This window comes from Catharus ustulatus, chromosome 5 (genome assembly GCF_009819885.2).
Source record: "Catharus ustulatus isolate bCatUst1 chromosome 5, bCatUst1.pri.v2, whole genome shotgun sequence".
NCBI classification, from domain to species: domain Eukaryota; kingdom Metazoa; phylum Chordata; class Aves; order Passeriformes; family Turdidae; genus Catharus; species Catharus ustulatus.
Window position 1 is genome coordinate 31,709,897 of NC_046225.1, and position 20,294 is coordinate 31,730,190.

At 37.2% G+C, this 20,294-nt stretch overlaps 1 protein-coding gene across 2 annotated transcripts in view; it reads left to right on the forward strand.

Annotated features, from left to right (window-relative positions):
- The window catches only part of GLRB (glycine receptor beta), a 52,622-nt gene that overhangs the window by 24,067 nt on the left and 8,261 nt on the right, over positions 1 to 20,294 (forward strand). For both annotated transcript variants that reach the window (XM_033059398.2, XM_033059396.2), the window contains exons 6-9: positions 3,073 to 3,155; positions 5,724 to 5,864; positions 9,051 to 9,203; positions 13,167 to 13,459. In XM_033059398.2, the coding sequence (XP_032915289.1) occupies positions 3,073 to 3,155; positions 5,724 to 5,864; positions 9,051 to 9,203; positions 13,167 to 13,459 (670 nt within the window). The remainder of the gene's footprint in view (positions 1 to 3,072; positions 3,156 to 5,723; positions 5,865 to 9,050; positions 9,204 to 13,166; positions 13,460 to 20,294) is intronic.

A 20,294-nucleotide genomic window follows, 5' to 3' on the forward strand; every position in this document is an offset into this window, starting at 1 on the left:
ATGTACGTGTTAAGCTAACACACTGAAATAACTAAATTTAAACACTTTTGATTATTTCTTAGGTTTTAGAAGCATAATGGATTATATAATCTTATATATAATTATATATAGATATGTAATTATATATAATATGTATTATATATGATATATTATATAATTATATATTATTTATAATATTTATAATATTTATAATATATATATTATATATATGAAATACATCCTTCAGTAAAACAGTATATGTTGCACACTACTTGAATTTTTACAGTAACTAAAGTAAATGATGATTACTTGCTAAAGAAAAAGGGAAAGGCAGAAATTACAACATTTGTAAATATGTATATTTTGTAAAAGTACTGCCAAAAAAATCCTGATTAAGTTCAATGCCTTACTGAATATAATTTTTTTTCAGAAGCCTCCAAATTGTTGTTCAATTTAATTGCAATTAATGTATCCTTTTTTGGTGGTTTGATTTGGTTTATCAAAGTTATACATGATGCCACAAGTATAGTCATCCACTGAAATAATCAAATTAGTTGATTAAAAAGGAGATCATGGTGAATGACAGATCTGGAGAGTTAATAGTTTATAGTTTATAGAGATTAGGCTAAATTTCCTAACAGGAAGTAAATTTTTGTCTGATGTGATCTGTAATATATTGCCCTGACAGATGTGAAAATTATTATCTGAATATGCTGCAACATTAAAGAGGGAACCACTTGAGAAACTAGGTTCACATGAACTATTTCTTCCTGGAGTAGAAATGGATAGAAAAAGAAGAAATAATATGAAAGAGTTTGGGTTTTTTTTTCCCCATTTCAAAACAGGATGAGAAAAAGCAGTCTCAAGACTATTGCTGGCAGTGATCAGAAAAGAAGATAATTGGGCAATCAAAGCATTTCATTTGGCTTACTCTGAAGATCTTGGTTTTGATTTCAGCTGCTTCTGTAATTTTAAAGTGTGTAGAAAGTAATATTTCAAAGTAGAAAATAACTTCCACCTATGAAAGAAATTTCCCATTTGAAAGAGGGAATGTTAAATGAAACATTTAAATGTTTTTCAAAGATTTTTTCTGAGTTGCAGGTGTTTATAAATTATCTCAATAGGTATGGTTCATGATTAGTGAATATTGAGTGAATACTAATGGAAGTGTTTCTGATGGAAAAATTATTCTCTACAAACTTGCAAATAGGAAAACTGGGTTCAATAAAGTTAGGAATTATTGTCTTCCTCTAAAAAGACTCTGTTTATTTTAATAGCGCACTATGTTCTTGCATGATATGTATGCAGGTAAGATGAATTTTTTTAGGGACTGTGGTTTGGTGACATTTTTAAAATATTTAATTTCTATGCTTTGTATTTCTATTTACAGAGATACAATCCCGTATAAATGAAAGACTCTCCAGTTATCAAAATGCTTGCATGGCAAAATGTCTGTGAGAGAAAGCTCTTGCACAAATGGTTAAGAATTAGGAAACTGAATGCAGGAATAAGCAGCTACTGTTCACATCATGGGAAGCAAACTGTAGACTCCCACAAAAAAAAATCTATTCTGTATTCTGTTCTTTACAACATAAATCATCTGAAAAACTCTGAATTTGCAAGTGCATTTGATAATACCAAAATATGCAGAACGTAAAAATAAGAGACAACAGTGAGAACCACAAGGTTCTAAGGTTTAAGCAACAAAGAATGGGATGAAATTCAATGTAAACACCTGGAAATTATGCATGAGAGGAAAAAAACTTCGCATAAAACCTGATTGATCTAGAGTTGGTTATTAGCTCTCTGAAAATGTGATGTAATAACTCAGTAGTATTTGAGAAAGTGAATTGAATTCTTGGAAGTATTAGGATTAGTTATGCTGCTGTATAAAAATATGCTATGCTTACATCTTGAATGCAATTCTGGCCTTCCAGTTGTAGGAAGGGAAGCAAGGATAGTCAAAGGTATGGAACAGCTGAGAAACTTTTCACACTGGAAAAAACAAAATAATTGAGGTGGTTCCACGGAGGTCTCTAAATCACAAATGGCATAGAGAGAATGGATGGACATTGATTTTTTGCCTTCTTTTACACTGAAAGAATAATGAGACAGACTGAGGATAGGTAGAAGTGTGATTAGAGTGTGTGCAGTTTAGCTATGGCATTCTTTGCTGCAAGATGCTGTTTGTGGATGTTTATGTGGTGTTGGTGTGCCCAGCTGGCAGCTAAGTATCATTCACTCTCTCCTGCCCTCAATGGGATGGGGAGGAGAGGCAAGAAAACAAAGCCCAGAGACATTGTGGGTTGAGAAACACTTAAAAATTGTAGCAAAGTGAAAAAAAAAGGAAGTATTAATGCTGATACTAATTGCAATAAAAAGCACAGGTGGAGAGAGACATAAAACCAAGAGAAACAAGTGATGCAAAATAGAATTGCTCACTACCTGCTGACAGATGCTCATCCCTTCTCTGCTGCCTCCCATCTCCTTGTGTACCTGCTCACTGCCAGAGATGGGAAACTGAAAAGTCCTTGATTTAGGGTAAGCACTACTCAGCAACAACCGGAAACATCAGTGTGTTATCCATGCTATCCTCCTACTGAATCCAGAACACAGCACTGTGCCAGATACTAGGAAAAAATTAATTGTCTGAGCTGAAACCAGGACACTTCGATTCCAGAAAGCACCTGGAAAACAGTGAAACAGCTTCATGGAGACAAAAAAATCTGTTGATGTCCCTTAAATACTGAAGAATTCTTCTTTAGAAGTCTGTCATTGGCCAATGCTGGAGGCAGGACTCTGTTCTATACGGACATTTGGTTTGGTTATTCCATGACCTATATGTATTTCATCTTGTATTAGCAATTCTGTAATTTGTGAGCTTCTGTGTATTTAACACCCTCTGTAAATTTTTTTGGTCTAATTTTATACTAGAGAGATCTCCATTGCAAAATGCTAATTATAACTTCCAAACTTTGTTTCTGCTCTTTTAGAGGGTGAAAATCAAAAAGCTGTGATTTTTTCTTTCTTGTGGCCTTCTACTGCTTACCTGACAGCTCACACTGTTTTTAAATACCATTTCTGTATTTTCAGATTGTCTATTACGCTGTCATGCCCTTTGGACTTGACCTTGTTTCCTATGGATACACAGCGCTGCAAGATGCAATTGGAAAGCTGTATGTAAATCACTCTGTCCTTAAAAACTGTTCTCTTCTAGGCATGCATGAGAATCCAACAAAAATTATTAATTCTGTTTCCTTCATCTCTACTTTTTTAATGAATCATGAAATTGATGCTCACTGATTCCTACCAATGTACATTTCCATATCAGAGATGTTTCTTACCGTTACGGCACTGTGTACTCTTATTTTTAGCTTTTGCTATCAACCAGAATGGTAACTGAGGCCTTTTATAAAAGCATTTGCAATAAACTGAGATAAATGTAATTTGGAAAGAAGAATGGTTTTGCCAGGTAGTTTTAACTTTCACAACATGTGCTGCTTTGTAGGTTGTTGGGGCCCAATTTATTCCCTTGCATTGATGATGCATTGATATTGTTTGGAACTCCTTTGGTCCAGTACCAAAAGTATTTGATGTCAAAGAAGTGAGATTGTTTACTATCAAACCTTTTGAAAGTGGTTTCAGGATGAGTTGTGGATGTAGTCATGGTCTCCAGGTGATTTAATCTTACAAAAGGGCAGACAGGTCACATCTCTGAAGGGCTTCATGCCATGCTGGAAGTTGCAGACAAAATGTTTCTGAAATCCATTTTCCTTCCCGTGCCCCAAGTACACAGGTGTCTACTCAGCTGCAGCTTTTTCCAACACTTTGGTCCTTGGTGATCCCACTTTCATGGTAATTCTGTTTTCTTGAATAAGGATGAGTGTGAAGCAGAGAGAATTCTGCTCCTGCTGTAACATAAAAACGTTCAGTTCTTACTCCAGCAGGTCAGGTGAGGTTAGGGAAAGGAAGTCACAAGTGAAGAAAAAGTAAGGTTAACCAAACCTGGGCAGGGTATCACTATTGGGACAAGGCTGATAATAATAATAATAATAATAAGAAGAAGAAGAAGAAGAAGAAGAAGAAGAAGAATAGAGTTTTGCAATTTAGGTATTTATCTTTAGAATTTTAGTATGTCCATAGTAATTTTGTTCATCCCTTCTATGTATGTACACTAGCTGAGGTAAACTCCTATGGAAAACCTGAATCAGTTTGGAATCAAACTGCAATTATTTAACCATACTAATGGAAGTTCATTCAAAATTTCTCAGTCCGTAAAGTCCACTTGCTTTACAAGTGTTGAAAGGTATAATCATGCAAGGATAAATTACTTGTTAAAAAAAATAATGATAAGATGACATACTCAAATTCAGTAAATTTGCTTCTTTGAAAAGACTGTACACTAAACTTTCTTCTACCTTTTAATTCAGTTATCAAAAGTAAGAAAGATACTGATGACTTCCTATCTGTCCTTCCAGTTCTTTCCCTGTTACTCCTTGGCAGTTTTATTCTTAGGTTATTTTCAAATGAATATTTTGTTTTTACTTGCTAAACATCAAAATAAAAAAAGACCATCAGTTGTTACTGAGATGTTCTCATATCCATGGTTATCATATCCCCAGTTCTGCACATTCTCTATAGACAAAATTTTCACTCTCCAGTAATTGTTATCATAAAGGATCTTGGCAGTTTTGTGATATGCCATGTGTTGGAATGGACATTAATACAATTATTTGGTGTAGTGTGTTATGGAGCTTTGAAACATTGTGATTTTTATTAAATTATTGTGAATCTTAGAGACATTTATGAGCAGTTTTACTTTCTTAATCACAGCTGTTTTTCAAAAATTAAAAAGAATAATTGAATGCCTCTAGCCAAAGAATGACTCTTTAAACATTTTTCTCAGGCTTTGAACTGCAAAATTATGCATTCCAACTCCATTTTTTTATGTTTCCTCCTTTCTGTTCCCATCTAACACACATTATCTCTGAATTAAGTTAATCTCTAATGAGCAGAAGGTAGCAAAAAAATGACATGTAAAATCATGATTCTGCTTATGCATATTTAATCAATATTGCTTTATTCTTGAGTATTGTGTGTCTAACTTACACTGTCTCTCACTTGGTGGTAGTGTATATATTATGATTTGGGCACTCAGGTTTGCTGAGGTCTGTCTGTACTCAGTAGGTCATGAAGGCACTGAGCTAATTTCCATAGGACTGCACATCTGCTCTAATTCCTGGTCAAGTATTTCCTTAATGGCAACGTTTTAATGAATCAGGGCTTTTAATATGAGCAAATAAGCAATGCAGTTGTTTTGCATAAGCACCAAGATTCATCATGGTAATTGAGTTGTTAAATTATTTTGAAGTTACTCAGACTCATAAGTGTTGTTTAAAATTCAGCTTTTTCATATTTGCTGAAGTAGAGTATGGATGAATAGGGAGGCTTGAAAGCTGTGGAAAATACAGCTTTGCTTTCTTTGTTTGAAAAGTACACACTGTAACAAATACCTCTTAGTCATCCTATGCTGATAATGTAATGTTTCACCCACTGAGTCCTAATTTAGGCCTACATAAAAATGCAGCTGCAGATTATTTAATTTTTGTATTTATTAATTTGAACAGGAAATAAAAGAAGAAGATTGAAAGATATACAATACATTTATGCTAGGTTTTCTTGCAAAGTTTACTGTGATTGAGGTGTTTCTTTAAAAAACTATTATTATTATTTTGTTCTTGTAGTTGGTTACACAACTGATGACTTACGGTTTATCTGGCAGTCTGGAGATCCTGTACAGCTAGAGAAAATTGCTCTGCCTCAGTTTGATATTAAAAAGGAGGATATTGAATATGGTAATTGTACCAAGTATTACAAAGGCACAGGTAGGTAATATAATTTATTTCCTTGGTAAAAAATTATAAGCTTCCTTCAATTACTTTTTATAGTTAATGACTAGTGTTCCACTCCACGTCTTACATTTCCTGGGATAAAATAGATTACTTTTAATTAATGAGTAGTTCATATAATGCTAAGTTTAATATGTGATCATTACAAACTAGTTCAAATGTAGAAATAGCCAAGTTGAAGAGATTAAATGTTTGTCTTGGCTTTGCTTACGTTGTGATCTTACTATCACCATTTTATTTCTACGGCCCTAATACTTGCTAATGCTTATAAATTCAAACTTTTCTGAATGAATGTTCATGCAGAGTCATGCCAGTTGCAGCAAAGTGGGTAAATTTCGACTTTCTGGTTAGACTTTTGTTTTATAAATGGATAGTACTAGATTGTAATTCCAAATGCTTTACTCTGCAGGTTCTTCCTTTCTCTAAATATGCTGGAAATTTTGTCATTTTTGAAAGCTGCTTGCAACCTCATAATTCTATTTATTTATTCTCATTATTATTTTTTTAATGTGTGCACAAATTTTTCCAATGATTTCTGTACTCTAGCTTTTAATGATTTACCTTTTTCCCCTTGATTGTTTCCTGCCTACAATTGTATTCAAACTGCTTGTGCTGTGGCAACCACACAACTTTCTACACGAACAGATGTATTTTAGTCAGTGCTTTTACATAATGGGAATAAATCTTCTGTTAAAATTCAATTGGGAAGTCTGTGGTGCTGCACATTCTGAGGACGCTCTGCAAGTTTCTTGTTGCCTATTGAGCTGAAGTGGATAGTCTTACTTGCAGTTGCTCCTGTGGTACATTCCAGGCCTGGAGAAATCTCAAGAAACCTTAGCAGGTCTCAGATTTAAGAATTTATTTTGAAAATACAATGAAAATAAAAGTGGGCTTTTAACTGCAAAATGAGTGAGATCTCAGCCTAAGAGCATAATTCAGCCTCTCAGATGATTTATAACTTGTAAATAATAATAAGAAATTAGCTCTCTTCAGGAAAATTCTGACTTTTTGATAGCATATCCAGCAGTTAGCAGTGATTGCATTCAGAAATGGCAAAACTTTACTTAGCGGTGAGAAAAATAATTTTTTCTCAATTAAAGAATGAAATTATTGAAAAAATAGTCATAAAGTAGTAGAAAAACTAAAGGAATGGATCTTGCATTTCCCAAATGAAATTCATAACAATGGGAAAATTGGAAAACTTATATAGTATTGTGGTTATTTTGAGGTGTGCCCTAAATCTGAAATCAAATGTCTAAAAAAACTTCAGATATTTCAGGTATTTTTAAGAAACTTGAAGAAAAATATTTAAGAACTATACACAAATAAAATCAGTGGTGTTCTCTCAAGTTTCAGTAACTTGTGACCACAAATGACATGGTGCAAAATGTTCAGTAAAATATTCATGTTCTGTGTGTGTGCTTTGAAAGAAAGAACATGAGAGAATCATTTTGAAAAGTTTTCACAATTCTTTTATTGCAAATCTATTGTGTAAAGAACCTCCTTTAATCTCATAGACAAAACCAGAATTAGCATTTCAGTAATGTGCAATGAATATTTAGTACTCTGAAGTATTTTCAAAGGCTGTTTTCAATGCTTCATTTTTTTTTTTTATTTACTTGCAAATTCTTATGCTGGAGGTATTTTTTTAAGGCGGATTTCACACAGAGAGCTAAATAATTTTGTCAGATAATCAAGAGAAGTTTAGCATCAAGGAGCCGATTTTAAATTATGTCTTATGTAGGAGTTCCCGACAATTGCAAAAACCCTTAATCTTTACTGCCTATTTTTGTCAACTGATGTTTTATCATACCTACCTAAGTTGAAAGAGGGTCAGGAAATCTGGGCTGCTTTTGTAGCAATACATTGAATATTTATATTTGCAAATTTCCTGTTATTCATCAATTTTATTACAGATCAAATAGGTCCTTTTGAGCTGAACGGTGAGGACAATAGATACTATACTCTGATGAAATATTATTCAAATTAAGGCATGCAGAATGCATTTCCTACATTACACAAACAAATAATGATTTTGAAGGTTATCACTCATCTGAAAACAAAACCTAAAAGTGTCTGGAACCCATTCATAAATTATAGAGGGAAAATTTTTCAGCCAACTGATCACTGAAGATAATAGAATGAACTATAAAATACAGTATAGTGTCTTCTACACAAGGATGTTTGTCCTTAACGTTTTACAGGTTTTTTGTTATGGTGTTTGTATGCCCAAACAGCACTTTTATGATGACATATCATTGTACAGCACTTAACTGATACAAGATGGAAGGTAAAGAGAGAACTTTTTGATACATTCTGTCTTCTAAATAAGTTTCTCAACAACTGGATCGATAAATGCAGTCTGATTTGAATTTTGAAGTTGTTGAAATAAAATATAGGAATGTCTTTTTTTGTGATAGAATAGTTTCTGAAGTTTTCAGGTTTTTTCCAACACTGTTGTGTTATGATTAACATAAAAACTCCGGTTCTTCTAATCGAGTGAAAATATTTTCTGGTTATCAGCAAAACGTCTAGTAACTGCAACTTTGTTTTGTGCTGAATTTGTCTTAAACATCTTCTGAAGGATGTATGCTTTAGATCTTAATTTTGAAAGATTTGATACATTATTCCTTATTTACAAAATTTGCAGCTTCTCTAGAGTCTTTTAAAAACGTCTGTAGCAATTTTAGAAGTCATTTGTACCAGCTTTCAGTTCCAGGGGAATCTCTGGTTAGAGTCACATTCAGAACACCTCTTTCAATTCTAAACCTGATAGAATAATATTTCTTAATTCATCTTTTGCACAAATTAATGCTAAGTAGGATTTTCAAATGAGTTTAAGCTAGTACTACTGCTAGACTCCACTGGTCTTATCTGGACTGCATCTTGAAGCCAGCGTCAAGCTGGGAGTCACTTCAGCCTCCTGCTGTGCTGAAAAGTGGAAGGGTTCCTTACAGAGCACCAAGTACCACAGCCTAACCATACTTGGTTAGATCTTAAGTAGATCTGTGTTACAATTTTTTTTTCAAATTAAGCTCTTTACCTTTATAAAGAAAATCAAAGCATTGAACTTTTGCTCTTAAGCTGAAAAAGACCTGGAAATTATGATCAGAGGTTCACCTGCAAAGTACATTAAACATGAATGCATTTATTTCTTTAAAGGTTATTACACTTGTGTAGAAGTAATCTTCACTTTAAGAAGACAAGTTGGATTTTACATGATGGGTGTTTATGCTCCTACACTGCTAATTGTTGTTCTATCCTGGCTGTCATTTTGGATCAATCCTGATGCAAGTGCTGCAAGAGTCCCACTGGGTAACCTGCCTTTTCAAGTACTGTCACAATCCACTGTTACACCATTAAACCATTCTCAGTTGCTTTGGCTACATGACACTGAACCCTGAAAGCAACTTCACTTCCATTATCTGCTTATCATTTTCACTGAAATCTGCTCATTCCAAGTCCTATAAACACCTTATTATTAAGACTTCACTTGATAGTAGTTCCAGCATTTGGGTAACAAGCACAATGCCTCTGCTCCTCTCAGCCCGGGGAAATCTGATCCGTCTATGCACGGGTGATGCTGCAAACATTGACAATATGCAGTTTACAAGAATTTCAACATTTGAATAATCAGTAAGAAAGCAGGATGATAAGTAAGGCTCTAAATAGCTGCCTATTGGAGAAGTCTTTCTGAAAGGTAATAGAAAAGATATTTGGAAAAGAACTAGCATTCCTGTTAGGTGGCTGGCTTTATTTCATTATTCATTCTCACTTCATGAGAGCACTTCAAGGACATGCAGTCACGCTGCTCAACACAAGACAGTAGGCAGGCCCTTCATTTATTATGAAATAGCAGGACACAGACTTAATAGTAACAATATTGTCCTGGCTACTGTCTTCCTTGGGTTGTACACAGTCTGTTGTTGGGTTGTAGACAGGACTACAGCTCTGGCATTGCCGAACCTGCTGACCCAAAGAGCTCAGTGATGTGCAGTGCCAGGCTCTTGCATCCTGACACTTCTATTTGGATTCCATTTCCCATGTTCTGGCCTCACAAGGCTCCCATTTTCCCTAGCATTCCCTCCTCTCCAAGTCCATATTTTCCAAATTTTTACCTTGTCCCAGGAGGTTTGGTGCACCTGTTTTCAATACCCGAGTGGTGCAGTTGCAGAATCCCTCCAGCTGCCTGCCTTGCTCAGAAACCTCTTACCCGCACTGGAACCACCACACCCTCACAGGATATAACTCTTGCACAGCCTTTCTTTTTTTATTTTAACCTTTAAATATTTACTTGGAAAGGAGTGTTGATCTGTATTAGTTTCATGTCAAGTAACCAATAAAATCTTTTACCTTGAAAAGTTGCAAGGTTGCATTACATAATGCAAAACTTTAAGAGAACATTTGAAGACAAAAGGGGTGGGGAAAAAGCAACATACATTAAATTAAAAAGAATGAAAGAGGAACTGGAAAACTAGAATCAAAACCAAGCTGTACCACCATTTTTGTAATCCCGTGCTTCAAATATTGAACCAGATGGGCTTATTAAAGATACATTTATAAGAGTCTTCACATAGATTTAAGTAACATGGATGTCTTTGTAATTAAATATGCGTCTTTATTTATTGTTTAATTATTTTGTTCATTGTAAGTGTTTATTGGCTTCTTTCATGTATCAGTATTTCTGAAATAATGAATTTTCAAAGATACTAGCCATTGGCCTGGCTATGTGACTTTTCCTTAATCCCCAGAAAAACAAAAAACCTCTAAATCTGACACCCCCTTAGATGAGTCAGTATTTAGTATGACAGTTATTAACACTGTCACTGGGGTAAGATTTATCTTTCTCCAGTTTCAGGAGAGCATTAATTCTTCCAGTGACATCCTTGAGATCCTTGACCTTGAAATACAACAAGATTAACATTTGTGTATCAAGTAACTGATATCTAGCTCCAACAAAATGTCCAGTGGCTAGTTACAGATCTTATTAGATGACAAACTACTTCAGATCTTTCAGATTATATATATTTGTGCTCCTCACTCACATTTGAGCCTTAAACTTTGGACTGTGATAAGTAGGAACCTAGTGCAGCTGCTGCCAAGTGAAGTGCAGCTTACAACTCTGATACTAGGGTCTCCGAGGCCATGTCAACCTTGGTCAGGCAGCAAATGGTTGCTGAATAGAATATTTCTGTGCTTGTGTCTCACTTTATTGTTACTTCGAAAACCTAGAAGATTCTTTGACTCTGAGAGTGAATCCTTCATTGTAGGAATCCATACAAAAGGAAATTTGCTTCTGGTCACCATGACCTCAGTTGCTCTACTGAACATGTTAATAAAAGCTCCACAAAATAATAAACTCTTTAAAGTCAGTAGGAAAAAAACACTATATCAAGATATTGAGCCAGTCCATGTTATTGGCTGATCTGGTTATTGAGTAGAAGGATAGAGGCTTTCCTTCAGCAGTCAAACTTAGCCATGCGTGGTACTTGGTACAGTACACTGTTAGAGAATGAACAGCGTGCTGGACACAGGCAAATGTGTCCTAAATATATTAAGAGGCAGTATGGCCTTTCTTAAACTTGTTAATGAAATTCCTTGTGATCCATATTTAGTGTCCATCCCCAGTCTGCAGGTGTTGGCAAGTAAACTTTTTTTTTTTTTTTCCAAAGAGAAGCATTCTATGCTCACTTTTTATCCTTATGGAAATGTTTGTATGTGAATACTTCAGATACAGTAGATGAAAAGTAATTCAGAGTGTTCACTGAGGATTCAATTCATTATTTGCTGTATCATTCTGTTCTGAGATAACACATCTGGTCACTCCTTGTTATCCTCATGGAAAAAAAAATCCGGCTTTGCAGTGCTACACTGACACTACACATTTCTAAATCAAACATCATAAAATTTTGTGATTTAAAATCACATGTCTGTAAACATTTCTTTATGTTTCAGTGTTCTAAGAGCTAGTGAATTGTCCATTTGAGACTAGTGCTAAATAAAATATCATATTAATCTTATTAAAATCCAAATGGGAACAGTAGATAAAGAATGTGTTGTTTGTGATCAAGTAGAAAATAATATTTTCAAAGGCCAATACAGATAGTTTCATTTTAATTTACATTTTTACATCCTCAGTTACTTAAAATGGATCTGAAGGAAATCATCTCTCTGTGAATGAAAAAAATTTCATACTGTATAAGAAACATGGTTGAGACTAACTGAATATCTCTTTTTGACCAACATTTTTGTAGACATCAAATCTATGTCATTAGGCCTCCCACTCAATAAAGATTTTTATCATTAGCATTCCCAAAACCGAAATGGAACATTCTGAACTTGGAGATTGAACGAAGTTTTCCCCACGTGACTGCCATTTCTAAAGTCAGTTTTTTCCAAATGTAGCTGTTCATGGTAATATTTTCACAGGAACCTGTGAGAAATCTTTCTTTGGAGTCAAGCTTGTATTTTGTCTCTTGTGATATGAATCCTGTGTTTATGGTAACATTTGGAAGCCTTATCAGGGGAAATACTTGATGAAATCCCTGATGAGTGTGACCTTTTAACAGCCTTTGCGCATGTGGGCTTTTTTCTGATAAGGGCTTCATGAAATGCCCTTTTTCTAGAAAGTTTTGTCTAGATCCTGGAAGCTCAAATAGGAAATAATTGCAGACCCTCAGTCATCTCCACGCTTTCATCTTCTCAGTGAATTGGGAACAAAGGCTTTTGATTTGCTTGTACAGCTTTGCTCTTCAGCAGAAACTTCTTTTTTACTTAAGATCTGAATATCATACTTGTGAACATTCAGAGAATTGCTCCTGCTATTGCACAGTTTCAATTTTTGGGACAATGCTAGTTTAATTTAAAGGACTTGGAGGCTTTTCGTTTTAGTGTCATATATTTCTCTTCCACCTTCCCAGAATTAAATACATATTGCAAGATAAGTCTTTGGAAAAAGCCCATTTCCCAACTGTGTGATGTGTGATGGGACAGGGAAAAACAACCGTTTTACCCTCATTTATTTGTTTGTCTATTATAAAATGAAAGTATTCATTATTAATAATTCATCATTAACTGCATTTTCCTACCTAAGTGTTTAACTTGTTCATTTGAGCTGAAGGCACGTGCACTTTGTACACCTGCTGCACTGACCGTGTTGTGAAGTCCCATTCACTGTTGCAAAACATCATTCACTATTGTCTGTTTCAGAGGAAGAGTACAGTCAGTATCATTAAAGGGAAGTTTTCTTACTTGACATATTGTTTTCTCTTTTTGTAGGTATTTTCTCAGTGCTCAGCTTGGCATCTGAATGTACCACTCTTGCAGCTGAGCTTCCCAAAGTGTCTTATGTGAAGGCCTTAGATGTCTGGCTGATTGTTTGCCTTCTCTTTGGGTTTGCATCCCTGGTGGAATATGCTGTAGTTCAGGTAATGCTAAACAATCCAAAGAGAATTGAAGCTGAAAAAGCAAAGATTGCCAAGGCAGAGCAAGTGGAAGGGAAGGGTGGAAATGCTGCCAAGAAGAACACTGTGAATGGCACAGGGACTCCTGTTCACATCAGCACTTTACAGGTAGGAACTGCAAAGCTTTGTATGCAAAATCAGCATTCTTCTCTATTAACCCAATTCCAGGAATATACTGTGTGTAATAATTTTGGATTGTGCTTAATCTTGGAAGGGACCAAGACATTATGGCTGACCAATTGGTCCCTACTGATTTGGAGTCAGAAGTTCTAAGTGAAACTGTGGTTGCTGCTTAGCATCAGGTAAATAAAGTAGCAAGCAGCTTTACAGTTGCTGTTTTTCTCATAGTAAATAGCAGCTGTCAAACTGTAACTGTTCAGAGGACAGAACTCTCAGACAGTATTTGCTGAGAGCATACTCAAATAACACCCAGCTCCTTGCTTTCCCCTGTATGGTTACAGCTGCACTACATTGCATGTCTACGAAACCAGCAATCCGGAAGGCATGGCATTTGTAGACAAAAGACCAGTCTGTTTGTGTCAAACAGTTCTTGGATTTCTTGTGTTACCAGATGGAATTTATGTGTAAATCAGTAGGATTTCACTATACAATTAGAGATGACATGTACATCTTCACTCAGGCTGAAGTTTTCCATCATGTTGCTGAATTCCTGATATTTTATAAGTCCCTATTTGTGCTCTAAGAGTTATCAGACATCCCAGTCCAACTGCCTTCAGTCCTAAGTGGTATTTACTTGACATTTATTCTGCAGAAGAAAATACATTATTCTACAACATGTCCAATATGAATTTGGCTTGTCCTTTTCAATGACTCAGCAATTCTGTTGTATAAAATAAAGCTATTGGACTAGATCCAAGTGGTAATTTTGGCACACTGTGACTTCAGTGTTTCTTTAAGGAAAGATTAGTTTATGCAAGAACAGCTGAAATCCTGTCTTAGTATCAAGCTGGGATTGCCCCATAACTAATTGCCCCCAGTCCAGAAGAGCTGTAAGTATTGCGGAACAGTGCACTTAACTACCACAATTACCAATAACTCCTCTGGTAGAAGAATCTTTGGTATGTAGGCAACTAGTCTCAGCTTAGAGTAACCCCATGACTGCTTTGACTTGTGTCACGAGTAATATCCCAAGCCCAGGCAACATGAGAACTGAGTAGAAAGAAAATGGTTCTGCTTTTCCTGAACTGATTGTGATAATTTTGTGTTCAGCAATCTGCAGGTCCCAAATTCAGCTGTTTCTTCTGACAAAACAGTTGCAAAAATCCAGCACAGCAGCATATAACACATTTTTCCTTTTCCAGTACTCAAAAATTGTTAAGTGTTCAGCTTGATCAATTTTAAGTTTAACAAAAAATTGCAGTTTTTCAGTAGTATGAACAAAACCAACTGCTAAATTACTGATTCTTCTTGGCATGCACACCCTCCAAGGTACGTGCCATTGTCATATCCATGTGGAAAACAAAATTATCTATTATCACCTACGTTGTGCTTTCATATTTTAATTTTTTTTCAAGAAGGCACTGATATACAGTGTGTTTTAAGATTTGGAAGGGGAATCATTATCTACATAAGTTCAGCAATTTTTCCCATGAATGGTGTCTAGCAGTAAGCTGAAGGTTTTTAGAATTCATAACTCAGTCTGCCCTCCTCTCGTAGCAGCTCCCCTCCATGATCTTGAAATGCCAGCCTCAGCTTCCCATGTTTGACCTGCGCTTCTCAGGGTCTTCCCCATTCCTTATGAGTGACTGTTAACATTCCAGTAGCTTCTGATGATCTTTATACAGAGATCTACAAAATTTTTTTTTTTGCCAAGACATAGTGGAAATAGATATTCCTTGCTGTAAAAGTTGGTTATGTGGTTGAGTGGCTCATGGCTAATGATCCAGCTTGAATTAATCCACCTGCTTTGAAACACTACCTACCAGAGCAAGCTCATCTTGGGCTGGTAATTTCTGGTAAGATGACCAGACTGAGATAGAAAAAGGTTCCAGACCAATGAATCATTTGACATCAGGATGTGGTAGGACAGTGATGCTAGTTTTTGTATATTTGAAAGCTATAAATCTGCCGAGCTGAAAAATCCCTCTCTGAACCTGCTACTGCATAGGCATACTTTGAAAGTTCTTGGCCCTGGAAAAACTTGTACTAAAGTCCTAAATCAGAACAGGTGTAAATCTTTTGGTAGCTCTGACTTCTAATCCAAAACTAGGCCTGCTCCACAAAATTTGGATTGTTCCCATACAGACCTAGTAAAGATCAAGAAGAAAATGCATTTGTCATATGGAAAGTATGCAAAGGACAGAAACATTAAAGAAGTGGGTAATGGAAAAAACTGTATGTTGAAAGGCATAAAGAATATGAAACAAAAAGAGGCCAGAGTGCTGTCCCTGAACTTCAGGAGCTGTTTTTCATCAGGGTCATGTAGGATTACATGGGAAGCAAAAGCAAATAATTCACTAAATTAGGAAAGACTTAGGTGGCGTGGTGTATAACTTTAGGAAAAAAGAACAACTTATAACTGCACCCCTGAAATAAGGTATATGTCCTACAGAAATGCTTAAGGTTGGTCTTTTTCCCCATAGGAGGTGATATGCAGCAAAAAGTGGTTGAGGGTGTAGCTGGAAATGTCAGCATAACTAGGCTTGAAACAGTGGATAGACCAGATGAAACTTGAAGGTAAAGCCAACAGAAAAGACATGGAAGCAGAAAACTCCAAGTGGGGAAAAACAGAGAACATGAAAAATTAAATTTATAAGTGTTTTTCCTGTTTAAATTAAGTTCTTGCATGTTATGAAACATTAACTCAATGATGCTGATACATATCCTTAGGTTATTAGAGCAGAATCAAATTTCAAAAGAGAAGTTACTTTGCTTAACTTTAAAATGCCCCTGATCCTGCTGCTGTGGCAGTTTGTGTTCCATGAGCAGCAAGTTGTTCACTCGCTGCTTTTGCACTTTGCAGCAGGGATGTGTCTGGAGGGTATTTGGGGAAAGAGCCTGCATGTAAGGTACAAGGGAGTTACTGGGTTGAGAAGATCCTTGGTGTTATGAGAATCAGAAGGAAACAAGTGGGGCAATCAGGCATCCCTGGTTCCAGTCTTCATGGAACAACTTTTTTCATGTGCTTGCTCCATTTGTGAAAGTTAAAATGCCATCTGGTTTGGAGACTCAGCATATTTGTTTCTAGTGAAAAACAGCCATAACAAAACCTCATGAAAATCCCTTAAAATACAAGCAGCTATTGTTCCACTTTTATGGAGTAAAGGAGTAAGCTTTTCAGTGTATCCTAAATCTTAAAAGCTTAATGTAGTTCATAATTGCAGGCTAGGAGAAGAGATCCCCTGTAACAGAACCTGCAAGGGTCCACTGCAAGTTTTCAGCAGAAAGCAGTTTTGTCACTGTGTCTATAGTCAGTGATCATGACCAATAATCACCAACAGTGACAGTGAAGATGGCAGGGTGAAAAGAGTGCTCGCAATTTGCCAATCACCCAAAGATGGAGAAAGGCTTCCATGGCTGTATAGCTACTTCACCAGATCCTGGTAACTGGCTGATGTAAAAGCTGCCTGTTGCTAACATATGCCAACCCCTCAGCTCCAAGCTTTATGAATCATGCTCCCTCCAGCAAAAACCCTTGAAATGTCAGTGCCATTTTAAACCCAGAGGTTTATCAATATGACTGATTAAAGTCAAGTGGTCTGTCTGTCAAGATCACCCTGAATGTGTAGGGAAAAGAAGAGAAAATAAGCACTTCTGATGTGTTTTTCTAGGAGAAGCAGTGGCTATGTACTTAGAGGCAAAAAACCATGAGAAAATACAGCTTGGCTCCCTTAGCTCATAGTTGCTGCAAGTAGATGCTGTTCTAAGCAGAGGAGAACATTATGCAATCTGGTGATGACTGCTTGCACTGGATTTTTATTGGGAATCCTCAGCAGGCATTTGCATGTGTTTCCTAGCAATGAAACATCATACAGTGAGAAAAACAAGCAAAAAGGGAAATGTTTTGAACATGAATAATTTTTTTTTTTGCTTTCCTTGCTGACGTGATTACAGTGAGAGATTGCACTGTTGACTATAAGAACACCCCTCGATTTGAAAAGTCGCATTTTCATCAAGACCATTTACAGAACCTATCCCCCACAGATAATGTGCTAATGACTGGAGAGAACATTTGCTAAAAGAATGGTTCTGGCAGATGATGAATAGCACTACGCAAGTAGTGGTAATAGCTCTTAATGCCAGTTATTTTTAAAAAGAAGTGGTGCTATGGCTTGCTTTATCTTGTCAGAGCCACATCTAGGCTCTGAAACCTGAGATTGGTTATGTTCATCTCTACTAAGTTATAATGTACTTGGCCACTGGTGGTGACCTCTGGTGACCATTCTTCCCAGATTTTTCCCCCTCAAGTGGTACTCCAGGCTCAATTTTTTTATTGTAGAACCACCAAAAACCCAGCTTATATTTTACCTTGTACACAAAATCACAGGCTGCAGCCTACTGTAATAGTTCCTGACAGCATTTCAGGTACAGAGTAGGTACTTTCTGCTCCAGTGACTCCTGTATTCATCCTTGGAGATAATTCAAAACATAACCATACAAAGGCCCCGAGCAGTCAGTCTGCTTTGAGCAGGGTGTTGGACTAGATGAGCTCTGGAGGTCCCTGCCAACTTCAACTGTGCCACAATACTGTGATATATTATGTATTAATATTTTTTGTCATGTACTTTGGAATATATGGAATGTGGTAGCATATTCCTACTGAGGTGCACCAGAAAATATACTCGGTGTGAATACAGACTAATGCTAAATAATTATTATTTTATTGATGATATACATCTATCATTATTGTAAGAGCAAGAGAAAAGCACAAAACAAGTGCAAGAGAGGTGAATAACAGAGCTTGTTTAAAAACTCCTCCTTCATCTTGTGTGGATGCCCCTTTCAGAGTTGGCAGCACTGGGACAGATCTTCATGCCAGCAGGAGGTTGGGGACACAGCAGCAGAGGCAGTTTGGTGGCAAGGAGGATGAGCTGCATAGGGCAGGGAATGCAGCACTGCAGTGGGGAAGCTCTTCAGCCTGAGGGGGACGCGCTGATCTTGAGAAGCTGCCAGTGCTGTAGCATGTTTGAAGGGGTTATGGAAAATACCTTTCTGCTCTCAAAAATGACGGCTTTTATGTTATACTTCATCCTGGTGGATAAAGAGGACTTGATCACAGGATGAGCAGTCAGTTGGGAACTATCTTTATTATATTTGCACAAAACAAATTGAATCAAGTCCCTGGTATTTTTGGTGCTGCGAAAGGTCAGATTTCACAAATTTGAGAACTGTCTAGTCTAGATGGAAGAATTTAAACAAAAAGTGTGAATGGTGCTGGTGAGCTAATAATGCTCAAACCAAAAGTAAAGCTGTACTAATTTAAGAAAACCCCAAAACCTAACAAACAGCACAACTGAAAACAAGCTCCCCAAAGATTTAAAATTAACTCAGCTTCAAGCATTGCTCTTTTCTTCTCACTGGTAAATGGAAGGCAATAGCAATTGATATAAGCTGAACTCAATAAAATAATTTTGTAAGTAAGAAAAGAGATATATGCTTAGCTTAACTGAGGGCAATAGGAAATTACTTTGCATGTACAGCAAGAATCCAAACCTTGTAAGAAGAGTAATAGTACTACACTAGGTAGATGTGTTGTAAGTATCAAGAATCAACTGAAAAGAGAAAAGCATTGAACAAATATTCTGTTCTATGTCTGGGGGAAAGCCAGATATATTAAATCTGTGGATGTAATAGCTCTCATTCACATTAGCTGATGAGAATATTAAACAGTAACTATTAAAGTTAGACATTTTACAATCAAGATTTCAGCTTAAGTTGCATCTAGAAATTTTTTACAGAGTTGGTCTGTGAGTGATGTGGAACATTAATGTTGATTTTTTACTAAATCCTTTAAATTTAGGAGGGTTTCAAAATACAGCAAAAGCTAACTTTGTGCCAGTACTTTTAAAATCTAAGTGGCATAACATGAATAATTATAAGCCTGACATCAATCAGTGGAGAATATTGCATAGCTTACAGGGTGCTGACTAATAATTATTGTTTGTTAGTATTAATTACGTTTAATATTGCTCATCATTCAGCCCCATGTTAGCTAATAAATGGGTCAGTGAAATTAAAGTTGGTCTGTGTGTTGAGAATATTAAAAAGCACATAATAATATATACAGTAAATTCACGAATACAAGCCGCACTGAGTATAAGCTGCATCTCTGGGTGTTGGCAAATATTTCGGTTTTTGTCCATAAATAAGCCGCACCTGAATATAAGCCGCTCTGTCGTTCGCAGCGAGGACCCGCATGCAACAAAGTTTCCAAATACTAACAGAACCGCGGCATGGCGGGGGGTTTACTGGCTCAACTAAGGCTGTGCAGGCTCAGCCCGCTAGGGGCTGCTGATGGGGCCAGGTGGCCCAGCCCGGCGCTTCCACTCGGGGCTGGCTGCCGCCTCTGGGTTCGCTCACCCTGGCCCCGCTCCTTCCGCGGCGCCAGCCGGGCACGGAGCACCCCCTGCTCCCACCACGGCGGCGGAGGGCGGGGGCAGAGCACCCCCCCTCCTCCCTGGGCTGCGGCAATGACGGTGCAGGGCCCCCGTCCTCCCCGAGCCGCGGCAATGGCGGCGCCCCCCCCCCGTCCTCCCCGGGCCGCGGCAATGACGGCGCGGCCCCCCCCTCTCCTCCCCAGGCTGCGGCAATGGCGGCGTGCTCCCCCCCGTCCTCCCCGAGCCACGGCAATGGCGGCGCTTACCCCCCCCGTCCTCCCGGAGCCGCGGCAATGGCGGCGCGCCCCCCCCACCGTCCTCCCCAAGCTGCGGCAATGGCGGTGCAGCCCCCCCCCCTCCTCCCTGGGCCACGGCAATGGCGGCGT